General features: G+C 39.5%; 1 protein-coding gene across 4 annotated transcripts in view; it reads right to left on the bottom strand.

The window, feature by feature from the left end:
* Positions 1 to 600: 600 nt before the first annotated feature.
* The window catches only part of CAPRIN1 (cell cycle associated protein 1), a 36328-nt gene continuing 19542 nt past the window's right edge, over positions 601 to 17386 (bottom strand). For 3 of the 4 annotated variants that reach the window (XM_064452920.1, XM_064452918.1, XM_064452919.1), the window contains 10 exons: positions 13553 to 13708; positions 12653 to 12761; positions 12111 to 12172; positions 10080 to 10190; positions 9376 to 9525; positions 9029 to 9179; positions 5672 to 5866; positions 4386 to 4486; positions 3416 to 3479; positions 601 to 1865 (listed from right to left, as the gene is read on the bottom strand). In XM_064452920.1, the coding sequence (XP_064308990.1) occupies positions 1801 to 1865; positions 3416 to 3479; positions 4386 to 4486; positions 5672 to 5866; positions 9029 to 9179; positions 9376 to 9525; positions 10080 to 10190; positions 12111 to 12172; positions 12653 to 12761; positions 13553 to 13708 (1164 nt within the window). In that variant the 3' untranslated portion in view covers positions 601 to 1800. The remainder of the gene's footprint in view (positions 1866 to 3415; positions 3480 to 4385; positions 4487 to 5671; positions 5867 to 9028; positions 9180 to 9375; positions 9526 to 10079; positions 10191 to 12110; positions 12173 to 12652; positions 12762 to 13552; positions 13709 to 17386) is intronic. The other variant, XM_064452922.1, reaches the window with a different exon arrangement.

Genomic DNA, 17386 nt, shown 5'->3' with positions numbered 1-17386 from the left:
AATATCCGACAAGTTCTGAAAGTTCAGTTGTGATACAAAGTAGAAATGACCCTCTGAGTGAAAATAACCTTCGGTTTTATAGATCAGTTAACCAACACGCAGCTGTTCCTTAATTTCACCCTTCGATGGGTAGGAATTTTTTGATGAGCAATACTTAACATATATAGCACTTTTCTTCTTGCACGTGCTATTGAATGCAACAGAACTACCAACACCTCTATGGAGGCAGCTATCGATATATTCTCCCCACTGCAGAGAGAGTGCATGTGCGCAAAAGGTAGGCACAAGTGATTTTTCCGAAGATCACACCGCAAGTATGCAGTAAAACTTGAGTAAGACTTGGTTTTTTCCAGCTCCTAGTCTTATGTCATTTCTTTTATACATTGCTGCCTTGATGAAAAGTCCATAAAAAGAAAAAGTTCCCCAGAAGAAGTCACAGCTATTAAAATAAAATTAGAAAAACAGGAGGAGGATTTGCATCTATTCAGGCAAAAAGAGAATCTACCAGGCGGGACACGGGGGAGACACCAAACCAACCTTATGAAATATCACCCCATTACATTAAATTTGTTTCAGTCGTTGAAAACCAGTGTTCCAGGATACAATTTTTATAAACATGTTTTATTTGTCTTACTTATACCATTAGAACTGTAACTGCTGGCTGTCATTTCCCTTAAAAGGGGAAATCAATTCAAACACATACTGGTGCTTTTCAAAAGAGAGCAATTAAAAGGGCAGCAGCAGCGGGCATTTGAGATTTCTTAAAACCTTCAAGGCTGCAGGAAAGACAAACGGACATGTGACCAAAAGTGTTATGATTATCCATTAGAGATTTCCATCAGTACCGGCATCAGTTATTTAGGTGATAATACAGCAAGGTCAAGTATTAGTGACAGACAATGTGCAAGTCATAAGGAATGATAGAGAGTACCAATCCTTACAAAAGTCATTGCTATCAAAGAAACTTAAAAAGTGTTTCGAAGAGATATCTAAATACTTCACATCAAATATACAGTGGCCATCCAGATTATATCTCACATCTGTTGCAAAATTTTGCTGAAGTGCCAAATCAAAGCTTTTTTCTTTTCTTTTTTTTTTTTTTTTAAAAAAATTACACCATTACATTAGCAGTTATGCAAGCGATCTTAAATCCTTAGCCACAGTAAAGAGGGCCCTGGTGACGAGGAGTGCTGTAGCTAAGGGTGCTTCTTCTTTGTCAAAAACTGGCTATAAGCCTATTTGTCTATTTAGGGAAATATGCATCACTACGCATCTTTAACTGTTCAGTGCTTCAATTTAATAAGAAAAAGCTGAAATGTAGTTGCTCTACCAAGCCACACTTCACCTTTTCCATCCTTTCATGGGAACATTAAGTTGTCAACTGCCACCACAGTAAATCTTTACGAATTTGCAGATTTTATCCAAATTTGTTACATCACTTAAATGTCAGAAGTGAGTCTTTGCTTTTTCCTGCCTCTTCAGTTAACCATGGAGATTGGATCACCCTGAAAATTGCCTTTTTTGCTTTACTCTTAGCAAGGGTGAGGAATCTGAATCTCATGTGCAAGGCTCAAGATGATGCTTAGGACAGAACATGCAGAGTAAACGTCGTTTCGTTCCTTTCCATATCCAGGTAATATAAAGCTGGCAACTGTAGTCCTGTCATTATGGGTAATGAAAATAGTCCCTTTACAACAAACTTCCTGTAAGGGAGAACAAATATATAATAACTCTTCTGGTAACATGTATAGTACACTGGCCAGTGTGTTTTTGGCGTTTAACGTAATCCTGTGAATTTGTTTAATTCACTTGCTGAGCATTCATTTGAGGCATCCCTCTGTTTGGTCTTGGGGGCCCTCCACGACCTAGAAAACATATAAAAAGGCACTTGAGTTATACATGAAGTCAGGTTACTGGAAAAAATTCCTATAAGCCCTGATCTAAACTGGGTCAGAATTCCCAGGTGTTTATATATGGTTCTAAAAGCTCCTTCAAATCAAAACACAGCAGCATGTAACCTGTCTTTTTCAATTTCCAGCTTTATCCTAATACTTTTTTTTTCCCCTGGAACTACAAAACTGATCACTTCAAGTAAAAAAAATTAAAATAAAATCAAGCAATGAAGATATGAACATAAGACTAAAATTAGAAGTTCTGCAGTAAGGTAAGGAATAACTGGTTTGATCTATTTTAAATGTAAATACTGTGAGCTAACTAATCACATTTTAACATCCATTCTTTTCTTCCCTCATTAAGAAAGAGACTGCCTGTAGCTCACACTATCAGTATATCAGAATTGTAGCTCACAGTGAATTCCTCTCGTGTTTACTTGCATATCCCTGACAACAAACCTCAATACTGTTCTTCATTATCTAGTTGTGCTCCCTAACTCCTAGTTTCACCACAGCCCAATACTATGTTGAACTTCAGGCCACAGCTCCACACTACAGGGCTTTCAGTACCAAGACAGTTGAGGACGGAACTCTTCAAAACCCAACGACCACATGGAACTGTGGTTTCAGACAGTGCAACGTACAGCCTCGAGCTGTCCTCACTGGCAAGGTGCCCTGGTGATAACTCAAGATGCTCATGGAAATGGCTGTATTGAGACAGAAGACAGTCTCATCACCAAAAATCTACTAAGAAAAGAACTGTGGAAATAATGTTGAAAATAAAATTTAGAAATTCAACTACAGCCTTGTTATATATGTGGGGTTTTTTTGGTTTGTTTTCTCAGATGAACACATGGCCTATGCTCATATGAAGCTGCAGGACACCACACCTCCATAAGCTAAAAGCAACAACTCTATAGGATCAAGGAACAGATGAGCGCAGAGGAAAGTTTTGTATCCTTAAGATGAAGAGAGACCTCCACAACAGATACAGTAGGACACCTTTTAGTGCAACAGAGCACACAAAATTTTTAAGGCTGACAGCCAGCTCAAGCTCAGTGTCTGCTTTTTAAGCAAGTCTTACTTGCAAACTACTAATGCAGCTAGTAAGCACATTTAAAGTCATGATAAATCTCACAAAAAACCCCAAAACATCAAAAAGATCACTCTCCTAAGGGTTTCATTAATAAAAGCCAACTAAATAGTACTGCTACATTTAAAGTGCCCATAGCAATTGTTGTTTTATCTTTTTTCCAGAGAATTCCTCATTCAACAACCAACTAAACTTCCACCACGAGTTCAAAGGATCACAGTATATATCATTCAAGTCAGAAGGGTCCTCAAGAGGTCCTCCAAGTCCACCCCCTTGTTCAAAAGCAGGGTCAACTATGAGGTCCGAGGAAAGTAAGCTTACTCTTCAGTTGTGCCCTGCTGAACAAGGAGTGAGGTTGCTTTTTAAATCCAGAAGTTGGACCAGAAATTTCCATTCAGCCCAAATCAATTATTCCCTACTCAGGAATTACCTCTAGGAGCTCCCCGAGGTCCACTTTGTCCAGAGCCACGTTTGAAATTCTGTTGATATCCATCCTGAAGCAAAGAAATGAGAAAAGTTACAACATAAAACCTGGGCATTTTGTTATGCTTCAGGAAGCTATTAATTGCCAATAAAATAAGGAGCTTTTAAAACAATATACAATGACAAACACCTGTGACTTCAACATATAGCATTTTATTAGTTTAAATTAATCTTAGAAAATAAATTCTTACTCTTACTAGTACCTAGCACGTAAAATAAAACATACAATGACAAATTCTCTCTCTGGTTACAGTGTACGTTGTTCAATATAAATAAGAAAGGTAGAGAGATGTATTTAGCATTCTAATTTTTCAAACTACACAGAGGTCAAACAGACTAATTTGCTGAATGACCCGTCAACAAATGAAGCAACATTTTAGCAGCAGATCAAAATCTGTCATCTCATTTGCTTATGAATACTTATTTGGGGATATGCAGAGGTAGACATTTCCAGTCAGTCTATGCTTTGAGCGAACTGAGGATACTTCCTTCAGAACAATTAAATTCTATGCAAATTTCGGAGTAACAGATCAGCATTGCAGAAGGCAGGCAAACCCAAACAAGTTTTGAATTTAATTTCAATGGATTTAAGTTCTTCTTTAAGTTTCTTTCTGAAAAAGCTTTGAAAATAACTATATTTAAGAAAGAGTTCTTTATAATTCACTCGACCTTGCTCTAGTTACTAGACTAATTCCTTTAGAGATCAATCGGCCAAAGAGAACACGTTTCCCAATTACAACCAGCCCTTTAATATTCTGCTGTTTCTAAATATCTGGTTAGTTCCTGAAACTTTTGTCTTCATTAGCAATTAAAAATCTCCTCAGAGAATTTTTCACTATTAGATTTGTTTGAGTGCTTTCATTGACAGGTACTTTTTCCTTCTACTTCTAGACTGTCACAACAAAACAGTAGCTTACCCGCTGGTAGTTTGAATAATCCCGAGGAGCATTAAATTGGGGCTGCGTGTAACCACTGTTTGGAGTGTTGGAAAAGGACGGACGGTAGCCATCATATCCTCCTAAGGAACAGGGGACAAATCTTTCACTTGGAAATGACAGCCTATTACTTTATGCTACCATAAGAAGAAAAGCAGTAACAGCATTTTACCTAAACCTGAGGAAAAAGTCCCCTTTAGTAAATACTGTTTACCTGCAAACGAAGCAAACATCTGCAACATCAGGGCTAATATTACAAGAATGAAGACCTAGTAAGAACTGGGAGGATATAGCAAATCAATGCATTTCTCCAGTAATTTGAGGTTTGATTTACATAACATAGCTGAACATAATAGTAGGATCTAAATGTAACAGCTGTGACCCACAGGACACAACAGCCAACTCAAGCAAGAGGCTGCTCCTGAGCCAAGACTCTCCTGAGTGCTGGGAACTGTGTCCAAGGATGGCTCCAGTCCCAAGGGTCTAACACTTGAGATCCAGATCAATTTTAAGCAGACAAGAAGTGACCACTGCATTCCCTACTACATCAGTTTTATTTTTATTATACAGTTTCTCCTCTACCCTCCAATCCAAATGAGGGGAAGAGAAAAGAACACAGCACTGTACCCACTAGGCTAATCCCATAACACCTGACACAGAAACCATCTCTCTCCCCAACTCTAACATACACATCTTCATAGCATTGACAGCCATGTAAAACAATCTCCAGGAATCAACGTTCTGTTATTTATCCAGAACTACAGTATCATTCCTTCAATCCCATTAATTCTCTCAGAGTAAGGACTTTTGGACTTTATTATTTTATATTATCCAGCTTATTCTCAATATGATGAAACATGGAACTCTAAAATACACTGCTGCTACTGTAACTGGAAACAGAAAAGCATTTTTGAAATACCAATTGGCATCTGAATTCCTCACTTGATGGTTGTGAAATTCTGTTGGGTGTTTCCCTGTTTGCTTATACCTGCAGTAGATGCCTAATGCAACTAACACTAAGCTTTCAGCACAGAAAAGGAAAAAAATGCTTCTTTGTTTACTTTCTAGTAGGAAGCCTAACCAAACACCTAAAATTTCAGTTAAGTTAGCTAAAGCAGACAGAATTTTTACTGCAAGTTCAAATATCTTGCAGAGATACCAGTACAGTACAAAAACAACAGTAGGTAAGTTTAACACTTGGTATCTTGACAGTTTACTAGAAAGAAGTAAGTAAAAGTCAAATGAGAGAGTTTAATAAAGCCGTTTACCTCTAAATCCATTTGCCGGTCCCCTGTAACCGTTCATTAAGCCACGAGCCCCACGCGATCCACCACGAGACACTCCTCGACTGTTGTAATAAGGCTGACTGTTACGTGGAAATCCAGTATTCTGCTGGGGAGGTTGCTGGTGGTTACCCGCCACTTGGTGAGTCTGGTCCGGGGAACCATGGTAAGTACCAACCACTATATTGGAAGTGGGGAGAAAAAAACAAAGTATAAAAGTCTGTGTTTAGGTTCCCACATATACTCTCTTCAAACTCAACATTCAACGATTTAAAATACCATTGAACAACTCAGTAAGTACTCACACATTCAAAGAAAAGTAATCTGCAGATTTAAGTTTACTAATCAGATATCCCACAATATTAGAGCAACCCAGAAACAGTAGAGTTGATTTAAGTCAGTGTCAAGAAGTATCTAGTCTAAGCTCAGCAACGAGTATTCCTAATGCAGGTACAATTTTCCCGTGCTATTTCAAACCCTTTAAAAATCAGCAATACGCACTCTGGAAAAAACTATATGAGTAAGCTAACCTCTTCTGTAACCTCCTCCTCTCTGAACTGGCAGAAAGCCACTAGGAAATCTTTGCTCTCACTAAATTCTCTCTGCTTGCATTAGCTGTGCTAACTAAGGTGGGACTGACGGGAACATTTTAACAGACCTGCCGTTTGGCTCTACAGGCTGGGGGATCCTTTCTTACACATACAGGATACGTAAATCAAAAGGCAAGAGCAGGATGGATAGCTTGAGACTATCTGCATCTTTGAAGTAAGGTATGCTGCATCGTCTTCAAAGGAATTGTCAGAAATGAAGTGGATTACAACAGCAATCCAAGGGCTACAGGTTCTGTATCTAAGAGCAAAATAGCTGTAAAATTTAGCCTGATACCAAATGCTTAAGCACGATCTCACAGAAAATATTTAAGTGGTAACGCCCCTCTTGTAAGCAGGTATCATGGTTTTAGCTGGGATAGAGTTAACTTTTTCCACTGTACCTGGCATAGTGCTGCTCCTGCCCAATCAGAACCCTTACGTACTGTGGAAGGGGATAAAGTCCATGTAGCGCACGTGAAAAATATGCTGGGGAAGACAGTCTGGGTTCTTCCTGCCTCAGGCAAAAAGGCAAACCCATTCATGGGATGGCTTTTGCTCAAGGACCTGGGTGCACTTGGTGGGTGATGCAGGAGGATGGAGGAGTCCAGTGTGTGCCTCAAGGGGATTTGGTTTTCGGTGAAAACAGCCAATGAACTCAATGGTATGCTGTTAATTGCTATGTACTGTTGTATGTCATCACTACTATGGTTGCTATATGCCATATCAATGGTATCATGGTGGGAATCTCCCAAATTAATAAAAAAAATGAACTTTCATCGAACCAAGGAAAGTGCAGCGGTGATGGAACAAGGACTGACTTCAGCACGCAACAATCAAACACCACACACACCATCTCTCCAGCCCTGAAAGAATCGTACAATAGATGGAACCCAAAGTCATGGACTAAATGAACTCAATGGACACTTCCCAGACATTTTACAGGGGTAGGTCCATAGAGTGGGGAATGATAAATGGAATCTGTATATTCTATTAAAGGATGAGAAGGCGTGTTGGGGTTAAGTCATATTAGATGGTACAGGACTTGAGCATGATGTAAATGGTGTGGAATAAGGGGTGGGGTACGGTCATGGTTTTAGCTGGGATAGAGTTCATTTTCTTCACTGCAGCTGGCAGAGTGCTGTGCTTTGGACTTAGTGTGAAAACAATGCTGATAACACACCAATGTTTTAGTTGTTGCTGGGCGGTGCTTGTACTAGTCAAGGACTTTTCCAGTTTCCCAGGCTCTGCCGGGGGCACAAGGAGCTAGGAGGGGAGGGGGCACAGCCAAGAGAGTGGATCCAACTGGCCAAAGGGATATTCCATATCATGTAATGTCATGCCCAGTGAGGAGATGGCTGCGGGAGGCAGGCAGCAATCGTGGCTCAGGGACCAACAGTGTCTGTCCGTGGGTGGTGAACAGTTTATCGTTTGTGGTTTTGGTTTCCTTTTTATTATATCATTGTTATTATTATCATAATTATTATTTTAATTATTAAACCGTTCTTCCCTGAACCCACAAGTTTGCAGGGGGTGTGTGTGTGTGTTTTGTTGTGGGTTGTTTTTTGGGGGTTTTGTGGGGGGGGGTTGTGTTTTTTTTGTTTTGTGGTTTTTTTTTCTTTTTTTTTTTTTTGGCTTTTGCACTTCTGAGCGAGCAGCTGCGTGGTGTTTAGTTGCCAACTGGGGCTGAACCGCAACAGCAGGAAAGGAAGATTTCTCCATCACCCACCAGGGAGCACAAACTTTGTGTCTACTTCACTCAGCCACAGAGCACTACGGAACTTTTGCACAGATCTTCCCTCCTCCTCAACTTCCCATCAGTTCTCATGGAATGCACAAAGCGGTCATGATTTTGAGCTTTTAATCAGTGTGCAGGTTTTGTTCTAATGCCACTGCATTTTCTGTGTATCAACAGCTAGATTTGCTTTGCCATTAAATATTAAGTGTTTAATATTGCACGACGCACCCTAAACACCAGCACTCCCCAGCTTGTCTTTCTGCCTCATGCTATATACAGCTCAAATAACAGAGACAATGAAAACTTCATTCTCCCTCTTCTCACCCACCCGCCCCAGTATCCCAGCTTGCTAGGAAGACCAAATTCAAGATCATAATCAGTTATAGAGAAAAAGGATCAGGCTCTTTTTCCTTACTCCACCTCCAGTAGCTGTTAACACTTCAGCCTTGTCACCTGTGTCCTGTGTCCTTCACTCAAAAGCCCTCTTTGCATCTGCAAATTTTATCTCAGTGGAAAGTGAGAAGTGCTGGGAGAAGAATAGCTTTGTACATAGACTTTATTTTACCATTTATTTTTTGAAGTTGCTAACTTTGAAAGGATTTTGCCTGCTGTATTCAAGCCACCTAGAACCAAAAGGTTCCAGATCTTTATAAACCTTACATAAGAGAAGCAGTCCATATTTGCTCTCAATTCTACCTTACTATTTCCTTTTCAAAATGTTATCTCAAATAGTACCACCTGGGGTTTTTCAATGCGAATTTAAGGATCAACCAACCTTAACAGCAGCAGAGCAAGTACTCCACTATACAGCTTTCATCTTCAGAATAGTCCTTAATCCTGTTCATGTTTTTTAAACCCACAGAAAACTGAATCAAGGGGCAAAATTCTTGTAACAGCTGGAAATATACATACTGAATTTCATACCCTGCTGGATATTCAAACTGAGACAGAGTAATAAAAACCAGGTATTGTTCAGGAGAAGCTTCGCAAGACTAGTTTTTGCTAAAATAAGTTTACCTGTCTGGAGTTGTTCTTGCTGAAGATCTGATTGTTCTACTTGGTGAGGCTGATTGGAGAAGCTCTGGTTGTAACTGGCCTGGTACTGATTTTGTTGCTTAAGGGTTTCTGGCTCATTAACAGGAGGAACAGGTGCATTCATGTTGAATACCTATGTTAGAAAAACAGCTCTCTGGTCCAATTCTTTTTTTACAATTCCTCATTGCATCATGTAAAAAAGTATGCAAATCAGGAATGCGAATAACCAAAACTATTTTATATAATTACATGACCGATTCCAGGGCTTGTGTAACGAAACAAGGAATGACTACCAAAACAAAGGGATTCAACATTAATGTATTACTTACTGTTTGCATGGATTGGAATGGAGCTGCATTAACATTGATTCCGCTGCTATGCAAAGGTTTGCTAGATCCAGCCTGGAACACCTGCGGCTGGGATGCAGTGGGAAGCGATGATGATGATGGCGTCTGGTCTGCATTCAGTGACATTGAAGCCTAATAATTAAAAACAAACAACATTTTAGCAGCTTTTGAATAATACAAAAATTTAACTTTTAAACTTCACTTTCAAAAAAAAAAAAAAGAAAAAGTGACAACACCTCAGGTTCGCCTCAACAAATGAGTATTTTCTACTTCAGCTGAACAGCCTCATTCACAAACCATAACAGGAGAGGAAAAACCTAGCAGTCTTCTCCCTCATTAACTTGAACCACAACTAGAAGGAACTACAGGGGGAAATGAACAGGTTTCAGGGCTAGCTGCTACCCAATGTAAAAAAATAAATCACATTTCCTAAACCAACAACACTTGACACTCACATGCTGATGCTGGCATGTTACTTCTAACCAAACAGACAATCTATTAAGTTAAAAGTCCTACTATGAAGGACTTACTGGTCACAGACAGGCTCAGAATTCTGAAATTCGATGGAACTGAAGCAGCCCTATCAATAGGTAACTAAAAATTACAGAACTTTACAAAGAAACATAGACTAACATTGATCACACCTGCAAGCAGAGTCCTTCCCACCCCTGTGAAATCTGACTTGCCTGAATCTGGTCAATTGATTCTTTCTGTGGCCGTTGCTCTGTTGTGTGAGAAGGCTGATACATGGGTTGGGAGGCTGTATAACCCTCACTTGTAGAAGAAACCAAGGGAACCTGACAAAATAAACCCCAAAGCCCCCAAAAGTCAGCTGATGCTCACACACAGTTTTATAAAAAGTATCAGAGAACTCTGGAATGAATAGTACTCTCTAGTACAAGTACGTATTCTGGCAAATCTTTACCACCATTAAAAATTAAGCACTTTTTAACAAGTAGAGGTTTAACCACCTCATCTTGACATAAACGCTAACATGCCACACCACCCAGCCCCCGCCAGGTTGTATTCTGTGGGTATTTCTGAATCAGCTGGACATGTATTTGCTTTTACTGAACATCCTCCTCGTCATTTCCTTACACAACCCCAACTACCATTACAACGAAGGTGGGGAAAGACAGAGAGAAATATAGAGAAGTTTAAATGAGAGAGCTCCAAGCTCATACAGAAATACTCATTTCCAGGGGACTCAATTTGCTCATTTTACAGCCTTTGCTCCCCTCCACAATGCACAGTGAAAACTCTGGCCAACAAAGCAGAGGACTTTGCATTTAAGGCCATTAGGGACTTCAAGAGGCAACTGATAACGACCGATGGGTGTGTTCACATCACTTTGCTGAACATTAAGAACGGAAGAGGTGAGTTTAGCTACTGCTTGCAAGATCCCCAAGGGAATCATTAGCAGCACTGGTTGAGGTAAGGAAAATAAGAAAAAAATTCATTGGAGTAAGTCACAAACATCATTTAACAGTAAAATAAAAGCTACTGCAGAGAGGGCTCTCTAACAAAAAGGTTATTGAATGCCTGCAAAACAACAGAACTGCTGAGAGTACTCACTAGCACTACAGCAGGTACGTACACAGGAAACAGAAAACCCCACATTCCTCTTTCTATACAAATGAGTGACAAAACCTGGGGACCCAACCTGGACAACATGAAACAAGCAATTTGTACTTCCTATCCAGGTTTTTCTTTTTGTTTTCAAACACCTACAGCATTCAGACTTGTTCTGACTCCTCCACAATGCCAGTATTAAAATATTATTCAAACAAGCAACTGGGACTCATCCTTAACACAACAAGTCAAAAACACCACCACAAACTATATAGTTAATCTATTTCACCTACTTGTGGTTTGACACCCACTTGAACAGACACAGACTGCCCTTTAACCAAGTTATTTTGGTTTTGGCATTTCTGTCACAAATAAGCAAACAAAAGACAAGTAGCTTCTATTGAAATTAAAAATATTACTACACATGGCTTAACGTGAAAGAGAACACCACTAGGCGAAGACTGACATGTCAAATCACTAGTCCCTCTTGAACAGAATGCACGGAGAAACATCAAGTTAAACTGCTTTATCAGAGCAGGACTACACAGAGCGGCATTCCAAACAAACTCCTTCCTCTCAACAATGAAAACAGCACTTAAAATTCACCATCACACGGGATACAGATTTCAAGCAACGGCAGCCTAACACACAGGCACGTGGAAGTCAGTTTGTGAAATGAAAAATCACGCCCACACACCAAATTTGAAGACCAAGGTGAGCTGCACAGATTAAAAGAACAGGCACCTGCTGCAAAGTCCACATCGGGCCATTAGAACGGGCAGTGCAAACTGCAACTGCTCCCGTGCTCATGCCCCTCAGGTTAAGAGGTCTCTCAACTCTAAATACAGTTTCCTCAATAAACTCGTACTTGAACCTTGAACCTTACAGTTTTCCAAACAGGGTAAAGCCTGATAAAGACCCCATTACAGGAAATATGCAATGTCTGCACAGCATAAAAACTGTACCTAGTAATGCTTGTAAGTGACAATGCTGAAATAGATAATGGAGATAAAGCTTACGTTTTCATTTTGGGAAGCTGGTTTTCTTTGAGTTTCTCATTTAGTTAGGAATTAAAATCCTATTATAACATAAATCAAGACTAAAATAAATTTAAAATCCAAAATGTAATTTACTAAACATGTTACCTGTGTAGCTTCTGGTTGTACAGGAACTTGATTAGGCTGGGCAAGTCTTGACTCGGCATGAACTGAAGTAAAATAATGTCATTTATTACACAGTACAATCAAACTTTCCACAGAATAGCATTACCATCTTATCCAATTCAGTTATCTGAGAGCTCACCATCGTAAAGATGATTACACCTTTGGCATGGCAAAGCTCTACTCAAAACACCAATTACCATCTCCATGCAAAATACGTTTTTTTCCAGTTGCCCAAAATAATCCAACAATTTCCAAAAGGCTAAGCAAAACTACAGTTTATCCATTTTAAAAAAAGCTTAAAATGTTTCACACTTCCAAGCAAAATCTAGAGGCTAGTGAGAATTGGAAGTCTGCAAATAGCATGCTTCAAAAGTACCACCACATTTCTGAGAAAAAACACACTTTAACAGTACTGTATTATTACTTTTGATGACCCCTTCCCTATGTAGCAGTAACCGAAGCATTTCTAGTAGATGATTTGCAGGCTTTCCCAATATTTATGTTTAGGATTTACCATTACAAACCTGGAGGGCAAACCATTTGTGGCATGTCCAAGTTCTGTGCTGGATTCATGGGCTGTGCAGATACAATGGCAGGATCAAGTGTTTGGTTCTCAAACTCCAGCATAGAGTCCTGGGGGGAAAAAATTTAAAATAATAAAATCAAATCCAATTTACTGTACTTTATGGCTGGTTTTACCACCCATTTTAAATCAATTAAGATACCAAAGATTCCAAAATCTATTTACCACAATAAAAACTCACTTTACGTATACAAATTAGAGCTTATCTCACAGAAAGATTACTGGAGGGAGATTTTAATAGCCAGCCAGAATAGGCGTTGATCTATTCTTTGTCCTAAATTAGCGCTTTGTAGGAAGAAAGAAAAGGAATATAAGAAGTGCACACCTCTTCTGTTACCAAGGTGTCTTACTCTATCCTTTGTGGAGGAGGAGGAGAGGTTTTTTCTGACGTACTCCATTATCTCCCAATGCACTTCTAGTTGTTCTAACTTTAGAGGCTAAAGGAGAGCCTTCAAGAAGCAACTGGAAGAGTATTCTCTTCATGTGTGTAGAAGTTTTTCATAACATGAAATTTAGAACTAGCTTATAGAAGGGATATTTTAGAGCTAGTCTTGCTTACGCAGAATACACTGACACCCCATGATGCACAGCCTTCTGTGTTCTCTGTAGATTTAGTAAAAACAAGGACTGAAAAGCTAAATAACATTCCAATTGTACTTTGACGGCAATACACGTTTGCGGGCTTTGGATGAGATCTTGCCATACAGCACTATACAGTTTGCAAGACCACTGTGTTTTTCAAATTAACTACATCAGACTCTCTAAATCATGACTAACAGCCAGAAAATGCTGTTTTGTTCCTTTTTTCTACCCTCACAGTACCATGGTGGGTTCATCATACCTGCATGAAGTTATATGGACCCTGCATCTGTGCCATGAGGTCCTGTACTCGCTGTCTTCTAACAAGAGGATCTGCTTGAGCCACAGTAGTGAGCGTGTGAGGTTCAGGAACTGGAGGAGATGTAGCTTGTGTCTGTTGCTGCAGTGAATTTACAACCTAACAAGAAACAAGCAACCAAGTGAGATTTCAGCTTAAGATAACACTGCACAGAAGCGACTCCGTAGCTCTTGAAATGTACGGCTATTGCCTAATTCTCTATGGTCGTAATTACTAGTGTTCTTGAAGAAAAATACCACATCCTCCTACAGTCAAGGCCAATACTGGCGGCCAGCTACTGATCTGAGCACTTCACAGGATACGAGTTTGGAGACTGTGCTCTATTTGCTTTCCACCTACTCTGTTGCCCATTAAGAACAGTGCTAACAAAAAATGTGTTCAGTATTACAGGGATTGTTTTTAGAGCAGGATTTGAGACAGCAATTTATCAACATTTGGAAATTTGAAGAAAGTCAGGGAAAAGTAAGTTTCAAAAATATGCTCACATGGAACAATTCTCATACCTCTTTGGTAAATATAAGTAGAGGCAGAATTTTTTGGCCTTTAAGACTTGAGAAATTTTAAATGTTCATAGCCACGTCTAGACCCAAATTCTCAAGTGTTATCCTAGCTCGCTGATTTATGGTCTCGGAGACCAGCAGGCAGCATTGCGTGATGGCAGGATTGCAAGACAGCACCGTGAAGAGACACCAGAAGCAGAAGCACAACTTACAGCGGGCAAGAAAGCTCAGATTTACTAGACGTATTCCACTATGGCGCACATACAAAGGTATGACAAACAGCAACATGCTTTCAAATACCACCTTATCAAAGACAGCAGAGCAACCACAAAAGCTGAGCGTGACCGTCTAAGAAAAACCATCATCAAATAGCTTGAAAACAAGATAGTTACAAGGACAGCTGAGCTGCACAAAGTAGCACTTTTGCATTCCTAACCAGTTTTGCTCTTCAGGCAACTCTCATAACTCAGAAGTCCCATTTTCAATTTGCATTCAAGTCAACAACTGTCCTTTAAGAAGATAATTGTCAATAACTTGTCTATTGCTTCTCTACTCCCATTAGCTTTTCATTATTAAGAACCTTCCACACAAACAGGTAAGCCTTCAACTTACAGCTGCAGAGGATATAAAGCACCACATGTGCACCTGAAAGTTCAAAATATTTATGTAGAATAGCTGGTTTCTTGTTAGAACTGCAGAAGACAGATGTTTGTACAGCAGTCATGACAAGTGACAAAGCAGTCCTATTTTTTCAGACCGGTTCTATAATCACAGGTCTGAACTTTAAACTTCAGCTCCCTCCATCCACCCTCAAAGCCTGTAAATTTTGTTTACGCTTCTCAAAGAAACCTACAGCATCTTCTTGCACGCCTACCCCTTGCTCAGATTCACAAACATTATTTCTATGTGACATTCTGCAGGTGCAATTGCCTCACAAACTTCAAGGACACTTTCCTTGACCAAACCCCTGTCCATCTGTAATAGGAAGTTAGAAAAAAAAAAACCAAGCCACATTAAAAACAACTCTAAGTAAAACTAAAAAACAACCACAACCCACATTTCTCTTCAAGATTCCCTCCAAATCCAGATCGCCACTATTAGCCATCCAAAGGGAAGCAACATGACAATTCCCATGGAAGTACACCCTAAGACTGTCCACACTGGAAAACAAGCACAACTGCTCTGCTGCATTACGCAGTCCCCAAACTTCAAATTACGACTGTTTCCAAATTAAGAATTAAGCCCTGTAAGTGGAAAAAAAATTTTTTTAAATGTTATTTAGAGCACACATATAGACCATAGACCTCTCTCACATTATAAAGCTTTAAAATGAAAGTAAAGAAAAAAGCAAGCCAGATGACTAGGTGAAACTTGAGAGGTAAAACCAGCAGCTACTCACCTCCTACATAATTATTTTCAAAAATGTTCTTAATTATTTCAGTACTACCACTCAACTTATAAAGTCCAAGTCATTCATAACAAGGTCAGTGTCTTTAAGAGAAAAGAAGTTGATGGAATCAAGACCACAGAACAGGGACAAAATTTTATCAAATGTTTCCCCTTTCCACAAGTAGTACAGTACTAACCTCAGATGGTGTTTAAGATTTCACATTGTCTTTTTCAAACCTCTTTTTTAATGTCAAAAGGAACTCTTCAGGGTCTATTGCCTTAAGTCTTATTATCACTACCAGGCACTTTGACCTATTAGAATCATAGTACAATGAACCAATTAAAAAAATATCAAGTTTTGCATATTAAGTTGCCAACGGACAGGCTGTAGTTCTGAAGGTAACAGCTTTCTGACAGTCTGCTGCATGAAAAAGGTACCGAGTCTACTAAAACATAAGATTCATTAGTCAAAAAAGCAGATTATTACTCAAAAAAAAATCAGATTATTACTCAACCATACATCTCCATTCATCCTGCGGGCACAGCAGCAAGGTGAAACTTTTCTTTTAGGAGAGCCGAACCTCTCTCCAGAGCAGTATTTGACTCAAATTGCACGCTCACCCTCTGACACCCTGCCTCCCGACACCTTGCACCTTGACCTTCTCAGTAGGCAGAGCTGCCCAGACACAATCAGAGAATTATAGGGTAGAGAAGGCCAGGGGGCAAAGGAGAGGTGAAAACAGAAGTCTGAGACCACAAACCAACCAGAGAGAACTTGTATTCTGACGGTCAGAGAACAGAGTTTCCAATCTACGCAAAACGTACAAGCATCCATCCAACTCAAGTTCCATAATCTAAGGCACAGAGAGCCTTGTATACAAGCAGATTCAGGTACTTATTACAAAGGAAGCGATTAAAAAAGTTAAAATCAAACAAAAAACTCCACCACCACCAACCCCCACCATTACCAATACAGGACCTCTTCACCAAAATGAAAACATCATATAACCAAATGCAAAAACACTTTGAGAATTCACAAGCAAATTCTTCAGTTTGAAGCTTAGGGAAGGCCCATATAGAAATGTCACTGTGAGACACCGTCACTTCTCAAACTAAAACATATACCACAGAAATATTGAATTTATCACATCTACATGGTAGAGGGTTGTTGAAACAGACGAATCTGTGATAGCCTTCCTCTTCATAAACAATGACGGAAGTCTTCTGCGTACACTATCACCTTCCATTCACAGCTATCATTCACAGCTCTTAAGATACTAACGTCACAGCTACCTTGAGGTGAAGAGCACAAAGGTTCTACAAAATGCGTATCATCTTCGCTAAGGACAATTCAGTTGCATTCTCATGAGGAATGGGATTTTGGAGCCAGCAAGAAGAGCAAGAGTAATTTCAAAGACAGCTATTCTCAATTTCCCCTTGCTGTGTTAAATCTGAGAAAATAAAGTTCTTAATTATGAAGAAGCAGTCTTCAATGCTACTAAACTGGTCATTTGTACACAGTCCAAGAAATTGGGACAGAAAGCAGAACTGAATTGTACATTCTTTGTATTGTTCTGTGAAAACAAAGCTGACAAAATCCAGGTTTAGCTGACTAGTGAAGATGTCTGAAAAGCTAGGAGTTTCTGAAGGCAGTCTGATACAAAACCACAACCTGGATTATTTTACCATACTAGTAAAATTACTGCATATTGTTATTCCCACAAGGAAGCAGCTGAGTTTTCAACTGTGCACTACACAGTCCTATGGTTTAAGAGCAGAGGGAAGCACAACAGGCTTCAATCACAAAGACATTTCCTATACTCTCCTGTCTTCATTCACACTACTTACATGAAGAACTACAGAGAAATGAACCTCTAAGCTACTCTGG

Source organism: Phalacrocorax carbo, chromosome 5, assembly GCF_963921805.1.
Source record: "Phalacrocorax carbo chromosome 5, bPhaCar2.1, whole genome shotgun sequence".
Lineage (NCBI taxonomy): Eukaryota > Metazoa > Chordata > Aves > Suliformes > Phalacrocoracidae > Phalacrocorax > Phalacrocorax carbo.
Note: the sequence above shows the minus strand (reverse complement) of the source record. Positions and strands in the feature narration are given on the sequence as shown.